Here is a 15,998-nt window from a genome sequence, read left to right on the forward strand (position 1 = left end):
GGCTGAATAATCATTTGAGTCAATCTAAACCAAACGAAAGGGGGGACTTCCCTTGTGGTCCAATGCTTAAGACTCCACACACCCAGTGCAGGGGGGGGCCCAGGTTGTCAGGGAACTAGATCCTACATGCCGCAACTAAAGATCCCGCGTGAAGCAACTAAGACCTGACGCAGCCAAACAAATAAATAAATATGTAAATAAATATATATTTTTTTTAAAAAACCAAAGGAAAGGGAAACTGCCTGGGTCTCTAGCCCTGCCCTGCCCCTTGTAACTACAGGCAGTTACCTAAACCCTAGGGCTTCGGATTCCTCCTTTGTAAAACAAATTTTATATAAACACATTTCAATCTATAATATTTGGTATTTCTAATATTTTACCACCCTCAACTCTTGCCTCCTGAACCAAGCCTAACAAAAAAAAAGGTGGCCATCCAGCTTAGAAGCCCTCAGAAAAGCAGAGTCCGGAGGAGTCACTTATTGTTCTACCGTGATTACATCTGCAGACCAAGGAAGAGGAACTTCTACAAAGCAAAATGAAAATTCCAGGAGGGTAGGGAGAGTCTGATAAGGTCAAAGCTCAAAAATATTCATTTTTAATTTCCAGAGGGAGTCAAAAACCAACAGACCAGGGACTTTAAGAAATGTCCTCATGGCTATCTTATATTCTTCCTGCCTCCCATATCTGTTTTTGCACAGCCCTCAGAAATCAGGGGGCTTGTGTGCATGTATACAGGGGCAACAGGTACAACACTAAGGCTTGAGTGGGCACTGGTATAGGTAATGAGTGTGAGGGAAGGCAGCCCAACAGTGAGAAAGAAGAACCCACGGAGCCCACTGGAGGTAAGAGGCGATCCCATTGGGGTACAAGATAAAAATCCAAGGGCAGGCAGTGCCCTCCGACAGGTGTATATTCTCATACCTGTTCCTGTGAGCCATTGCTCCTCAGGGAAGCGTTTGATCCTTTGTCTCCAGTGCCAGGCCATTTTCGCTTCATTTTCTTCTGTTTACCATTCTTGTGAACAGCTTTAAGGTTTTTATTTTTATTTTTTTGTTTAACAGCTAAAAGCAAGAAAGTTAAATTTAAAGATGATATAAAAGTACAACAGCAGTTTACTCTTAAGACGTATACTCTATAATAATCCAGGAAAACTTCTCCACTGCTCAAAGAGTAATAACTAGGATGATGCTGACCTGTCTTTCTAGAAGCTCTTGGATTAATATACTCTGGATCCCAAATTAACTCTTTGTGAAAATATATAAGGTATTATTGGGGGAAAAAAACAAGGTAATTCATGAAATCAATCTTGCTAGCCATCAGCCAGATCCTTTTGAAGTGTTCAGAGTACAATGGATCTAAGTAGGAACTGGTATAGCACTGTAACAGTAAAACCTTCAAATGTTTTAAATGACCTCATATATGGCTGTCAGATTACTCACTGAAAACATTTTATATATTAAGTTTATCTATAGATCCATTTTAAATAGAAGAACATTTAAAGAGGGGAAAAAAGGAGAAGATTAAGAATTTCATTTACAACTGTCATTTATTCTCATATCTGTGGCTTAATTTCATTTTAGTAATCTAAAGGAATATATTTCTGAGTTTAGTCCGACACACTACCATCCCAGACATTAATTAAACCCATTCTTCTTTAGAGGACAGCAAACAGGTATTTCCTGTCCTTCACACATGCTGAGGCCAGGGATTTAGCATTCTCCCTTTCAAAGTAGTCATGTCCTTTGAAAACCCTCCTGCACTCTCCGCTCCTCCCGCAAACTGAGCGTTTGTACCAAGTGACCAGCTCACATTTGGTGTAAAGATCCAGGAAAACGTGATCTTATCATGAGATAAAATGCAAGCGAACCCCTCCCCCCATCCATATATGGACAAATGTGACTGCTTCTCTAGATAACTTTAAATGATAAAATAATTGGACTCTTACCTTTACCTTTCTGCATATCCTTTGCTCCCTCTTTCTTCACAGATTCTTCAGGAAGGGATAAGGATTGAGTAACATTTGCCATCTCTTTAGCTTGTATATATTGTTGAAGCTCTTTAGCAAAATTATCTTCTGATTCTTGACTGCAGATATCATTATCACTATATACATCATAGTCCTTACTTCTTGATTTTCTATGTCGCAAATTCTTCCGTGATGTAGAGTTTCCGAAGTGCCTAAACTAAGTGAAAATTACATTTTCAATTTTTAAAACCTAGCATAATTCAAAACAATCTGGTTATAAAGAAGAAGCAAAGACTGGCCATGAATTGATCATTGTTGAGGTTGGGAGATGGGTACAGAGGGGTTTCATATGCTATTCTTTCCGTTCTTATGTATAGGAAATTTTCCAGAATTAAAAAAAAAAAAATCTATCTTTAAAGATGGTTTGAGGGAAGATTCTGAATTTGTACACTGTGTGTACTTTACTGAATTGAAAGACTAAAGCCCCGGGGGGTGGGATGAATTGGGAGATTGGGATTGGCACATATACACTAATCTGTATATAATAGATAACTAATGAGAACCTGCTGTATAGCACATGGAACTCCACTTCGCTGTACAGTAGAAACTAACACAACATTGTAAAACAACTACACCCCAATAAAAGAAAAAAAGAAAAGAAAAAAGACTAAAGCCCCATATCTTATTTGATATAAAGGAACTACAGAATTATAGTTCACATTTTATTTCTCCCTTTGCATAGACTATACTTTTAAACAGTTTAACTCAATAGCTCGTCATTTCATAAAAGAACAAGTACACTGTAATGGCCCAATTGATAATCCGCTATACTAAGTAAGATACATCACAGATACCAAAGCCTATTTTTTCCCTATAACTCACAGCACTGGTGGCATAGGATGTGGCAGCAATCATGAGAAGAAAGAATTGCCCCATTCTCTGTAACTAAGTTAATTTTACTTTCAGAAATAGTCTTCTAACTCTGTTGTTGGAGCTGCCCCAAGGTGACAGCTACAAACACAGGCATCCACTGGAACAGGAACTCAGGTACGGCAGCTGACCCTGAAGCAGCCCGAAGTCATCAAAGCAGACAACTTAAAGTGCTTTGCATATAAAAATTTCCAAGTACTGGTTCCACAGGTGTCTATGCTTGGTGACACAGGTGTATCAAGCTGTATAATTACAATCAGTACATTTCAATTAAAAAGTTTTTTAAAAAGCCCAACTGCCAAAGGGCTCCTATTCTGATCTCAGGAAGAGATGATATGTCTATCATTAAATTGGCCAATTATCCTGCTCCAGAGCTTTTGGGCCTGGTCTCATCTACCCTCACATAACTGATGAAGGCAGCAAAAGAGAACCACAAAATATACTAGGTGGTCCAGTTTAATGGTTTACCTTTGATGGTTAACTTCCAAGCTAGGAGCTGTACCACTGGAGGGTTGATTGTGACCTAGAAAATGAATTTGCCCCCTACTTGAAGAATCCCAACAAGCTGAGAAGGTTGCCTAACCTGACAACGGCTTCACTATACATGTTATCTTCATTACATCAGACAAGTCTACCAACCAATCCAATCTTCAAGCCTCCAAGTTTCTCATCTCCGAGTGCTCAAGAAAAGAGCACCCTTTTCCAACATACCATAGAACAAACTTGTAAACAGCTTTGGGTAAGGGGTTAGGCCTGGCATCCTGCTTTTATAAATAACGTTTTGCTGGAACAGTCACACTCATTCATTCATTTATCTATGGCTGCTTAGCTGTGACAGAGACGATATGGCTCACAAAGTCAAAAAGATGCACTTATCTGGTCCTTTATGAAAAAGTTGGCTGACTCCTGTGATAATTATTATGTTTACCTTGATTTTGGCCTTTACTTTTATTTAGTAGGCACAGGGAGAACCAAAAAAATCATTCAATATGCAACAGTTCACAAGAAGTTTAGCTCAATCGAACATGAGATTCTATTCAGTGCATCTGAATCAAAATATTACAAGGATCCAAATGAGTGATTACGTGTTCTCCCTCCCCTGCACAAGATGCAGAGCCCTGCAGTACTGAAGCTGACCCTTTTTACTACAAGTAGTAACAAAACTGACTTATTTGTATTAAATGAAGAGATGAGATGACTTGGCAACATTATAAAACCAGGACAATCATCAACCATGTTGTTTTACTATAGAGAAGTATTCCTAATTGATATGATTCTTTTCAGAGGGCACCGAAATACACAAGATACAAATGATTGCTTAAATACTTTTCTTCATGCAGCTAACTATAAACTCATTGCTTTGATGTCTGTTGTTCTCTATATAATTTGGAAAGTATAAGAACACGATATTACAACTTTTTTATGTTTTACAAAGGAGTCTACATAAAGTATTTTTCTTCTTTAAGTAAAATATTTTCTTGCATTTGATTCAGGATGGTATATAGAACTCGTATGGCCTCCTGAAATTCCACAGAAATAAAAGTACAGAAATATAAAAATTAATAGTCCTGGGCTTCCCTGGTGACGTGGTGGTTGAGTGTCCGCCTGCCGATGCAGGGGACACGGGTTCGTGCCCCGGTCCAGGAAGATCCCACATGCTGCGGAGCGGCTGGGCCCGTGAGCCATGGCCGCTGAGCCTGCACATCCAGAGCCTGTGCTCCACAACAGGAGAGGCCACAGCAGTGAGAGGCCCGTGTACCACAAAAAAAATAAAATAAATAATAGTCCTAAAATAGTGTGTGTATAGGAGACGGGGAATGAAGTACACTCATTAGGAATTAAGAAAAGTTCAGCAAATTCCTGGAAAATTTTTGACAAACAAAAAACAAGTTATAATTTGGAGGCTGGGCTTAGGGTGCAGTGTGAGAAATAGGGCTATAAATGAGAATGACTTAAAATTCTACATAAAAACAAACAAAGCTATTGTAACAAATTATCTCTGCCCACCCACCCCCAACCCAGAATACAATCAAACAAAAATTTACCCTGGGCAGGGGACTTCCCTGGTGGCACAGTGGTTAAGAACGCGCCTGCCAATGCAGGGGACACAGGTTCAAGCCCTGGTCCGGGAAGATCCCACATGCTGCGGAGCAACTAAGCCCGTGCACCACAACTACTGAGCCTGCGCTCTAGAGCCCGCGAGCCACAACTACTGAGCCCAAGTGCCACAACTACTGAACCCACGTGCCTAGAGCCCATGCTCCACAACAAGAGAAGCCACCGCAATGAGAAGCCCATGCACCACAACGAAGAGTAGCCCCCACTCGCCGCACCTAGAAAAAGCCCGTGCACAGCAACAAAGACCCAATGCAGCCATAAATAAATAAATAAATTTTTAAAATTTATTAAAAAAAAAAAAATTTACCCTGGGCAAAAAGAGAGCTATTCGCTAAAGAAATGTATTAAAATGTCTGATAAAAGCCAAGTCTTCTAGTATGGGTACTAAGACCCCAGAGTGAAGTCCTCCATATTCGGACATTTGGGAGCAACTGCCACCAGAAAAACACTCTAAGGCTTCCCTGGGGACGCAGTGGTTGAGAGTCCGCCTGCCAGTGCAGGGGACATGGGTAAGAGCCTTGGTCTGGGAAGATCCCACATGCCGCAGAGCAACTAGGCCCATGAGCCACAACTACTGAGCCTGCGCATCTGGAGCCTGTGCTCTGCAACAAGAGAGGCCACGACAGTGAGAGGCCTGCGCACCACGATGAGAGTGGCCCCCGCTCGCCGCAACGAGAGAAAGCCCTCGCACAGAAATGAAGACCCAACAACACACCCCAAAATAAATAAATAAATAATTTTTTTAAAATAAATAAAAATAAATTTATATATATTAAAAAAACACTCACCCTATATCAGGGTTCTTAACCTGCTGTCCAGAGATGGCCCCATCCCACCCTGCCCCTGGCCAAGGGTCTATGGATAGAATTAAATGAACTTGGATAGTAATAAAAATCACACATTATTTTCATCAACCTCTAAATTGACATTTGGCATTTTCTTCTGTTTTGAACACCAGCAACAAACCACAGTATTAGCAGCAGCTGCGACTGTCACCACTAGAAATCACAGGCACTTTCATATATTATAGTTATTGCAGACCTCAAAATATCTTTTATGTTCATCACTATGTCAAAATTACAATTAATTAGACCTAACGCTGGATCTTACTATTTAGTGCATTTATAAAGAGCATATTACTCTTACCACATTTGTTCTTTAGTATTTTGATAACTGTTTCAATAAGATCAATTTCCATTATAATCCAACATATTTTATATACTTTAAAACATTATTATGAGGGGCCCATGGGCTTCACCAGACTGCCAAAGGGGGTGCATGGCACAAAGAAGGTTAAGAACTACTATGCTGCTGGAAACCTAGAGATGCACACAGCCCACTCCCGTACTGAATGCCCGATCAGGCTTTCCATTTAGAAGAAAGGCCTATGGAGACACAGACCTACCAACAGACCAGCAAAGAACACCCATCAGCTCTCCAGGCCTTTCTTAAATCAAGAGACATAAAGAAAAACAAAAGCTAATGATGCAATCTAGAGCAGTGGTCATTAAAATATAACCAAGGGCCAAATCTATCCTGCCACCTGTTTTTATAATAGTCAGCAAGCTAAGAATGGTCTTTACATTTTTTAAATGGTTGGGGGAAAAAAAATGAAATAACATTTCATGACACATGAGAACTACATACAATTCTAATTTTAGCAACCATAAAGTTTTATAAGAACACAGCCATACTCACTCATTTATGTATTACACTGGCTGCTTTCACAGGGCTGAGCAGATCCAAGAGACCGTAGGTGGCTGTGGCTCTCTCATCACTTTACACTCATGCTCAGCATACCATGAATTTCAGTGACAGGTATAACTTTTTTAAAAATAAATTTATTATTTATTTTATTTTGGCTGCGTTGGGTCTTCGTTGCTGCGCTTTCTCTAGTTGCTGCAAGCAGGGGCTACTCTTTGTTGCGGTGCGCAGGCTTCTCACTGCAGTGGCTTCTCTTGTTGTGGACCACGGGCTCTAGGCATGCAGGCTTCAGTAGCTGTGGCTCGCGGGCTCTAGAGCACAGGCTCAGTAGTTGTGGCAGACAGGCTTAGTTGCTCCGCGGCATGTGGGATATTCCCAGACCAGGGCTCAAACCCGTGGTCCCCTGCACTGGCAGGCGGATTCTTAATCACTGCGCCACCAGGGAAGCCCTGACAGTTATAAGTTGACAGCATGTTGAATATGTCACATATCACCAAGTCACGATACTTTTTTGTTTCATCACCAGTGCACACCCACCATGTCAAATCATGAAAAGTAGACTTTGAATGCCATGCATTTAAGACACAGTAAATTGTGGATTATTTTACCATCAAATTACGTGGCAAAGCATTACGGTTATTACACAATGATACTACAGCAGTGCTGAAGGAACACAATATGTTGACATTATTGACAATATTAAGCATTCATCACAATAATCCCAACTCACAGGAAAGCCATGGTGAGAAAAATTAGAAAATTTAAGCAAAATATCTCATCACAAAATTATTTCCTCACAAAAATGAAAATGAGGCTGCAATCAAAGTAAGTTTCTGAGTGGTTCATTTGTTAGCCAAAGAAAGCTGATGGTGAGTTAATTAAATCATGTTTGATTGCAGCGATTGAAGAACTGTCCAGAGGAAAAAGTTGTTTAAGAAAATTGGCCTTTTGGCAACAACAGTTTCTCAAAGCCGTGAGGAAACTGGGAGAAACTCTGACAACTAAAAAAATAAGACAAATGATATCAAGTGGTTTTCCTTGGCTCTTGATGAGTTGACAGATGTTACTGACATTGCTCATATCACTATGCTGTCCAAAGTTAAAACAAGAAGCAAGATCTCCATTCTCACACAAATTTGCAGTAGGTTTATCTTCCAGGTTCAAACTACAGTTTCAGTAGTTTTTCAGATTTTAATGTATGTGCAAACGAAATTGCTATTTCAAAATCCATTTAACTGTGCAACTGAGGAGTTATCACCTGACCTTCAACTGCAAGTAATTAATCTGCAATGTAATGACATGCTAAAAGACAAATCTCAAGAGAAAAATCTAATAGTTTTAAAAATGCCTTCCAAGCAATGCATATACTCAATAACAATCATGCTGGTGAACTGATAAGAGTTTTCTGCAGTACCTGCAGTAAAAAGACATCGTTAAAGATGAAATGTATAGAGTCTAATTACAGATCAGCACTAACAGATGAATCTTTGCAATCAATTTTGATAGGGAACACTAACTTTGAACTCCAGTTAAACAAATTAGCCCCAAAAGAAGAATCCCATCATTCTCACTAGTAAACCTGTACAACAAAAAACTCAATTATTATTATGTTAAATTTTGTCAATAAAACTGCTGTGGAAATTTGTTTTCTCCCACTTGTTGTATCAGAAGCTACATTCTACCCTCAATTTTGCTTTTGGCTTGCAAAGCCTATCCTTTACAGAAAATACTTACTGACTCCAGATCTAGAGAATAAAACAAAAAAGCAGGAGAAAGAGAAAACCTGATCCAGAAGAAGCAAATACAATTCAAGGAAAAGAAAAGAGCACAAAAATTTTTAAATAAATACACAAAGATATCAAGATGGTATTATATTTTTTTTAAATGCTAGAAAGCTATAACAACAAAACAGAACAAGAAAGAACTCTTGATAATTATAATTTATGAAATGAAGATAAACAGAAATAGAGGAAATGTCTTAGAATATAAAGAAAAAAGGCAAAGAGAATCAAAATAAAAGATATTCCTTGTACATGAAGGGTATGAGTAAACAGTCTCACCAAACACTTAAGCACAATGAATGAAAAAAGATTCACGGTCTCTGACAACACCAAGAATAAAGAGAAGACTCTAAAAGCTTCCAGGGAGAACAGGATACTTAACAAAGTAAAGAGAATTAGATTGCCAAGACTTCACACTAGCAACACTGGACAGTAGAAGAAAATGGGGCAATAAGCTCAAGCCTAATTCTATTTCAGCCAAATTATCTATCAGCTATGAGAATAAAGTCACGATATTTTCAGAAATGTTACAAGAACTCAAAAGTTTAATTCCATGCATTCCTATATAACAATGTATGCCAGCTAAATGAGAAAACAAGTTAGAAAATGGTGCTTAAAAAAAAAGAAAAAGATGTAATTCACAATAGCCTCATCAGACACCTAGCAATAAATCTAACAAAAGGTATGTAAGATGGAAGACATCTACAAAGAAAATTATAAAACATTGCTGAGATAAATTAAAGAGGAGTTAAAGATTGGACAATCCAATATTCTAAAGATGTCAATTCTCTCCCAAATGACCTAAAGATTCAACGCATTCCAAAGTAAAAATCCCAACAGGATTTTTTGTGGAACTTGACAAACTCTAAAGTTTATACAGCAATGCAAAGGGCTAAGAATAGCTGAGACAGTTAAAGAAGAAAAACAACGTGAGAGGACTTGCTTATTTGATATCCAAACTTATTATAATAAAACTGTAATAATCAACACAGCGAGTTCTTGGGGAAAGGGACAGACAAATAAACCAGCAGAAGAGAAGAGTCCAGAAACGGACCCATCAGAACACAAACACCTGATTTTTGACAACAGTGACACTGCAGACTCATGGAGGAAAAGACAGTTCTTTTCCCCCAATGAATGGTGCTGGAACAATTGGGCATGATAATGAAAGAAATTTGTCCCCGCTACCTCACAGTATACACAAATATCAATTCTGGGTGATTATAAACATAAATGGGAAAGAAAAACAACAAAACTTTTAGAAGACACTGTAGGGAAATATTTTTATTACCTCAATATATTTAAATAAAACATATATAACATTAACTATAAAGGAACAGATTAATAAATTTGAATACATTAAAATTATAAACCTTTTATCAAAAACTGCCACTGACTGGAAAGAAAGCCACAAAATGAGCATACTTGCAACACATAATCCAGAAAGAGGGGAAAAAAATCCCCTATATCCAGAATAAAGAAAAACATGAAAAAAAGACTTAAAGTGGCACACAAAAAAGGCAAATCCAAGTTGGACAAACATGAAAAGATGCTCAATAGTAATCAAGAAAATTCAAACTAAATGACAATGAAGATATCTCACCAGATGGCAGAAAATAGAAACGTTAACAAATATCAAGTGAGCAGCAGTAGAAATACAGCCTCTCATACACTGCTTTGGGGAATAAAAATCAGTGGAACCACTCTGGAATACAGTTTGGCATCGTGGTAAAGGGAAAGACCCAGCAGTTCCACTCCTAGGTAAATGCAGAGTAGATGTGCAGCAGGATACAAGTGAGAGACGTAGCAGCATTGCCCACAACCCCCAAAACTGGACATGAGACCAAATGTCTACCAACACCAGAACCTAGTATATTCAAATAATGGAATGCTATGCAGCTAAGAAAATGAACAAATCAGTATATGCCACTTGTGTATACTACCTATATACTACATGTATGTATCATGTATACTATGACTCATAAATATAACGTTGAGAAAAATAAGACAACAAAGAGCACATACAACACTATTCTATTTCTATAAAGTGCAAAAACAGGCAGAGAAAAGTGCATTCTGAAGGGTGACAGCATTAGTAGTAAAAAAAAAAAGAACAAGGAAGTGGTTAGTATACAAGTCCAGATAGTAGTTTTCTCCAGGAGGAGAAAAGGGAATACAACTTGCTAAAGGCATCAGAGGCACTGCGGGTAAAGCTTTCTTGACTTGCACAGTGTCTACTTGGGTGTTCTCTTTCAATTAGCTGTGATACTACACATTTATGTTTTACACACTCATAAGTAAAGAGCCTGGCCTGGAGTAAGTCTACTTAGAAATAATCTAGGTATCCATCTTCTCACAGTATTGTTTCTGGGAAACTCCTTAAGATAATCGTAGAAGGTTGTACCTGCCTATCTCCTGTATGGGGTTATACATGGACTGGGGAACTTTAAGTGGGCATAAAAGATTGGGACCTACATGACTAAAATAGCATAAAAAAGGTGTGGGAAACCCAAACTGCAGTTTCTTGGTGTCAACCACAGCTCTTGTCCACAGCAGCCATATATGCCCCAAAGGGCAAAAGAAGTTATATACTTGGGTAGCTGAGAGCCTTCGTGAGGAAATGAAGATGCTGTACCTGCTGGATTTTCTGTCCTGTATCCTTTTATAAAGCTGAGTATAAGAATATCATATTAAAGCCCATGTGTGTCTTGTGAGTCTCATTGCCAATTTGAACCCATTCTTTTGCAGTGTGTTAAAATTCACAATAAAAAAAGTTCAAAAAAAGAAAAAGCAAGAAAGGAGCAGATACTGGCGTTGCTGTGGGTTGACTGTGTCCTCCCCAAATTCTTATGTTGAAGTCCTAACCCCTAGTACCTTAGAATGTGACCTCATTTGGAAATAGGGCCATTAGATGTATAATTAGTTAAGACGAGGTCATTAGGGTGGGCTTTAATCCAATATGGCTGGTATCCTTATGAAAGTGGAAAATTTAGACACAGACGTATTCACACAGGGAGAATGCCCTTCAAACATGAAGGTAAAGATCAAGATGATGCTTCTGGAAGCCAAGCCAAGGAAGACCAAAGATTGCCAGCAAACCAATCAGAAGCTAGGGCAGAGGCATGGAACAGATTCTTCCTCACAGCTGTCAGAAGGAACCAACCCTCCTGACAGCTTGCTCGTGGACTTCTAGACTCAAGAAACACAAGACAATAAATTTCTGTTGTTTAAATCACCCAGTATGAGGTACTTTGTTATGGCAGTCCTAGCAACTGAATACAAGCTTCAAGCTATAAACCACTAAGGTTAAGTTTAGCAAATCAAAATTTTTAATCTAATTTAAAAAGAAAGAAGTTTTTGAAACCGTTAACAACCATTTCAAAGATAGGGGAAACCAAAATACAGATAATGCACTAAAAACTGTTCATGTTAAACAACAACAAAGTTCTTAAATGATCGATTTCTTTTAAAGTATAACAAGGTTTCCTTTGATATAAGTAATCTGGTCTCAAATGCTGACTAAAAGGAGACAGACAGGATCCCTAATCAACTTCTCACATCCATTTCTGTCTGTTTTTTTGTTTTTTGTGGTACGCAGGCCTCTCACTGTTGTGGCCTCTCCCATTGCGGAGCACAGGCTCCGGACGCGCAGGCTCAGCGAGCGGCCACTGCTTACGGGCCCAGCCGCTCTGCGGGGATCTTCCCGGAGTGGGGCACAAACCCGTGTCCCCTGCATCGGCAGGCGGACTCTCAACCACTGCGCCACCAGGGAAGCCCCCTGTCTGTTTTTTCAATACACCAACTTAATCTTACTTTTTTGGAAATTTGCTCACACTTCAGTTTTACTTTCCATTTTATTTTCTCTTCTTGTATTTCTTCAACTTCTGTATCATCTATTTCACCATCGATTCTGCAGCAAAAATATCAAATAACACAAAAGGGTTTTTCAACATGAAAAGGGTTCATACCACAACATTAAAATTCACTGCTTTGGTTTACCTTCAACTTGCCCTCAAAGAAATTCAAAATCGACCCCAAATACTCCAGAGAGATAAGGTACAAAATTATGATGAGTAGTAAATGTCAACATATATTTAAGAGTAAACCACAAAGCTGAAACTTTATATTACATAACCTTAATGTTCAACTATTAGCAGCTATATAAATCATCCATTCATTCAACAAATACTGAATATCCACCATACACCAGGATCTGGACCTTAAATCCTGAATACAACAATGAAAAACACCTTGTTCCTGCCTTCTAAGAACTTTCTATCTACTTGGGAGAAATAAAGAAAGCAACTTCAGTATGGTGTGCTAAGTATCAGTGCATACATGAGGAATACTTAACCTAGATTTGGGGGCCAAAAGTTTTCCTAACCTAAAAGATATGTAATAATTTAAAATAAAGAGGAATGTCAGGGAGAAGAGTATTTCAGGTAGAATGCAGGGTGCCTTCCGAGGTCAGGAGAGAACTAAACATATTCAAGTGGGAAGATGAAAAAGAAAAGTTGTTTTCAGGGTCATTAGGACTGAGAAGCTGAACATGCATAGATACCATCTGAGATGACTACTTTAAGTTATTCCAGCAAAACTAAAAATAACATAAGAAAGATGAAGATGGGAAATAAAAGAAACAAAGAAGCCAATAAAATGTACAAGTAAATCTAAATAATGGTTGATGCTATACACACAGAATTCTGAAGACAACTGTGTCTCAGCAAGTAGTGACCAAGAGATAAAAGCTTAAGATCTGGGTTGCACGCCAGATAAAGGCAAGGACTAGGCAATGTGTATATTATCAAAAGAACACGTTGCGAGTGGAAAGGCACTGCTAGCACTGGAATGTGAACAGTGGTTCTGTGCTTCTTTCAAAGTTACAGGAGGAGCTCAGGCTTCACAGCCTCATCCAATCCAACAGTTTACTACGCCGCCGATCTGTCTCTAGTCAGAGCTTCAGTCACGTCCATCAGATGAGAGACCAAGATAGATGTACGCCTTCTACAGAGACCATCGTTACAAGAGCCAATAAACCAAATGCTGTGTGTGGACTTTCACTGTTCTAGTTTTCAGTAATGAATCATTTTATGGAGTAGGAAGCAACCTCTCCTTAGGCAGAGCAATAAAGACCACAGCAGCAATAACAGCAGCAGCTGACTCTTGCATTATGCTTACTCTGTGCCAGGCACTGTTCCATGCACATTACACACATCACAACAGCCCTATGACATATATACTATGGTTTAAAAGCCCATTTTACATATAAGAAAACGGAATACGGAAGGCTTATGTAACCTGCCTCAAATGTAGCAAATGGTGGAGCTGAGATTTGAGGCCAGGCAGGCAGAGCCAACTTCCTATTCAAAATATGCACCTGGATATCTACTAGACAAAATCTTAATGTATCCAAAAACTGAACTCTCTTTTCTTTCTTTTGGCTGCGCTGCACAGCTTGCGGGATCTTAGTTCCCAGACCAGGAACTGAACCTGCACCACGGCAGTGAAAGCGCCGAGTCCTAACCACTGGACCGCCAGGGAACTTCCCAAAACTGAACTCTTGATCTAATCCTCCTGCAATCTTAAACAGCAACTCCAACCTTCTAATGATACAGACCAAACACCTTGAAGTTGACCTTAACTCCTCTCTCAGATTGCCTATCCAATCTGTGAGGAAATAGTTTATCTTCCAAATATATCCTTACCTGACCACTTCTTGTTGCTAAAACTACGATCCAAGCTACTCTGGCCCCCGCCTCTGTTCTACTCTCCACATAACTAGGTGGTCCTGCTAATATGTCACTCTCGGTTAAAAACCCTCCAAGACCTCTCACCTCACTCAGAGTAGGAGGCAGAGTCCTTACTACAGCACCTGCAAGTCCCTACACAAGCTGCCTCCCCCTCCGCCCCCCATCCCAATACCTCTCGAGTTCCTCTCTTCCAGTCCCACTATTCTTACTCCACGCCAGTTGTCTTTCTGGCTACTTCGCTCCCAACACCCCATCACAGCTAGCTCACTCCACCTCAGGACCTTTATATGGAATATTCTTTCCACTAGATAATCAACCTCTCTCACCTCCTTCAAGTCCCTACTCAAATATTAATTATCCATGTTATTAGTGAGGCTTTCCTTACCTCCCTTCCTTAAAAGATCTACCTCCTCCCTACCATCCCATCCTCTCTTCCCTCCCTAACCTGCTTCCATTTTATCCGTGTCAGTCTCAGTGCCTTTTTCAACCTAAAGGAAACAGTATATATCCCAATGGAGTTCGCTGCTCTATTATGGTCTTTAGGATCTTCCGATGTAAATCAGGAGACTCTTTATCCTTCACCGCACGTCTTTTCTACCCAAAAGCGCCTAGCACGTGCAGTGAGAATGACAAATGACCTCTGTCTCCTAGGAGCTGACTGCCTGCAAGGGCAAAGCGCTATGGGGCCGCAGGCGGGTTCCTACCCGGCCGGAGGGGCCGGGGCGCAGAGAGAGGGGAGCATGCCGGGCCTCCCTCGCCGCCTGGGCCCCGCCGCTCCCCCCGGCCCAGGCTGGCCCCGGTGGCCTATGAACCGGGCCCCATCCCCGGCTTCTAACCCCTGTCCCGGAACGACCTGTGGGCGCCCGGCCCTCGCACCGGCCCGGCCGGCCCGACACGCTCCCCGCGGAACCTGGCTGCCCTGCCCGCGCGGCCTCCCAAAGGAACAAAGGGGCGGAACCTAACTGCATCCCCTGCGTTCAAAGCATGAAAAGACCGGGGGTCACCTTTGGTCAGAGTCCGTGGCGGGCTTCTTGCCGAGAGCCGGGTTAGGGGGTTTGGAGAAAAGATTCTCAAAATCCGTCATTCTCGTCAGGGCCCGGCAGCTACCGAGGAACCGGTACGGCGTGAGGGTACCGTGCACCACGAGAAAGACGCCGCGCACCACCGGCAGGACGCCCGCGCATGCGCTTTTCCGTCCCCGGCTCTGCGCACGCCCGCTCTCGCCCCCTCCCCCGCGGCCCTGCGCAGGCGCCGTCGTCCTTCTGGCCGTCGGCGTGGATACTTTTCTACACGTTATCTCAAGTATTTAGTAGAATTTTAAAACTTAGTCCTCCTTTATTTCCCTTTAGTGAAAACTCTTCGATCGAAGTCACAGTGTTTCTAAGGCATGGTAGCTGACGTTTATTTGAGCGCTCACTTTGTACCAGGCATCATTTCACATTTTCGCTCACCTAATCTTAACAACAGCCCTTTAAGAAATACACTGTTACCTCCCACATTTTCAGATGAGTAACCAGAGCGGTGGATTGATTTTGCGACTTGTAGACTCTTTTACAATCTAATGAGATTCAAATAAAGATGACTTTAAGGTCAAAAAGTCCACTGAAAGTACCACGTGCTAAGTGAAATGGGTGAAGGGGGGGTCCAAAGGTTAAAAAAAAAATTGATTTAAATCAATAAATAAGTAGATAGGTAAAATGTTTTTAAAAGACGCTCAGACTTTAGGAGTGGGGTCCGGGCATCAGCGGA

General features: G+C 40.6%; 1 protein-coding gene across 4 annotated transcripts in view; it reads right to left on the reverse strand.

Annotated features, from left to right (window-relative positions):
• Nucleotides 1-15,449, reverse strand: part of ZC3H8 (zinc finger CCCH-type containing 8) — a 43,519-nt gene extending 28,070 nt beyond the window's left edge. The window contains exons 1-4 of one of the 4 annotated variants that reach the window (XR_010835374.1): nucleotides 15,254-15,427; nucleotides 12,313-12,409; nucleotides 1,946-2,183; nucleotides 922-1,061 (exon numbers count right to left, since the gene is read on the reverse strand). Coding sequence is in view for 3 of the 4 variants with exons in the window: in XM_067007236.1 (XP_066863337.1) it covers nucleotides 922-1,061; nucleotides 1,946-2,183; nucleotides 12,313-12,409; nucleotides 15,254-15,333 (555 nt within the window). In the remaining variant the exon portion in view is untranslated. Of the gene's footprint in view, nucleotides 1-921; nucleotides 1,062-1,945; nucleotides 2,184-12,312; nucleotides 12,410-15,253 lie in introns of all 4 variants that reach the window. The other 3 variants (XM_067007236.1, XM_067007235.1, XM_059079107.2) reach the window with 3 other exon arrangements.
• Between the last annotated feature and the right edge of the window lie 549 nt (nucleotides 15,450-15,998).

Source organism: Kogia breviceps, chromosome 11 (genome assembly GCF_026419965.1).
Source record: "Kogia breviceps isolate mKogBre1 chromosome 11, mKogBre1 haplotype 1, whole genome shotgun sequence".
NCBI classification, from domain to species: Eukaryota; Metazoa; Chordata; class Mammalia; order Artiodactyla; family Physeteridae; genus Kogia; species Kogia breviceps.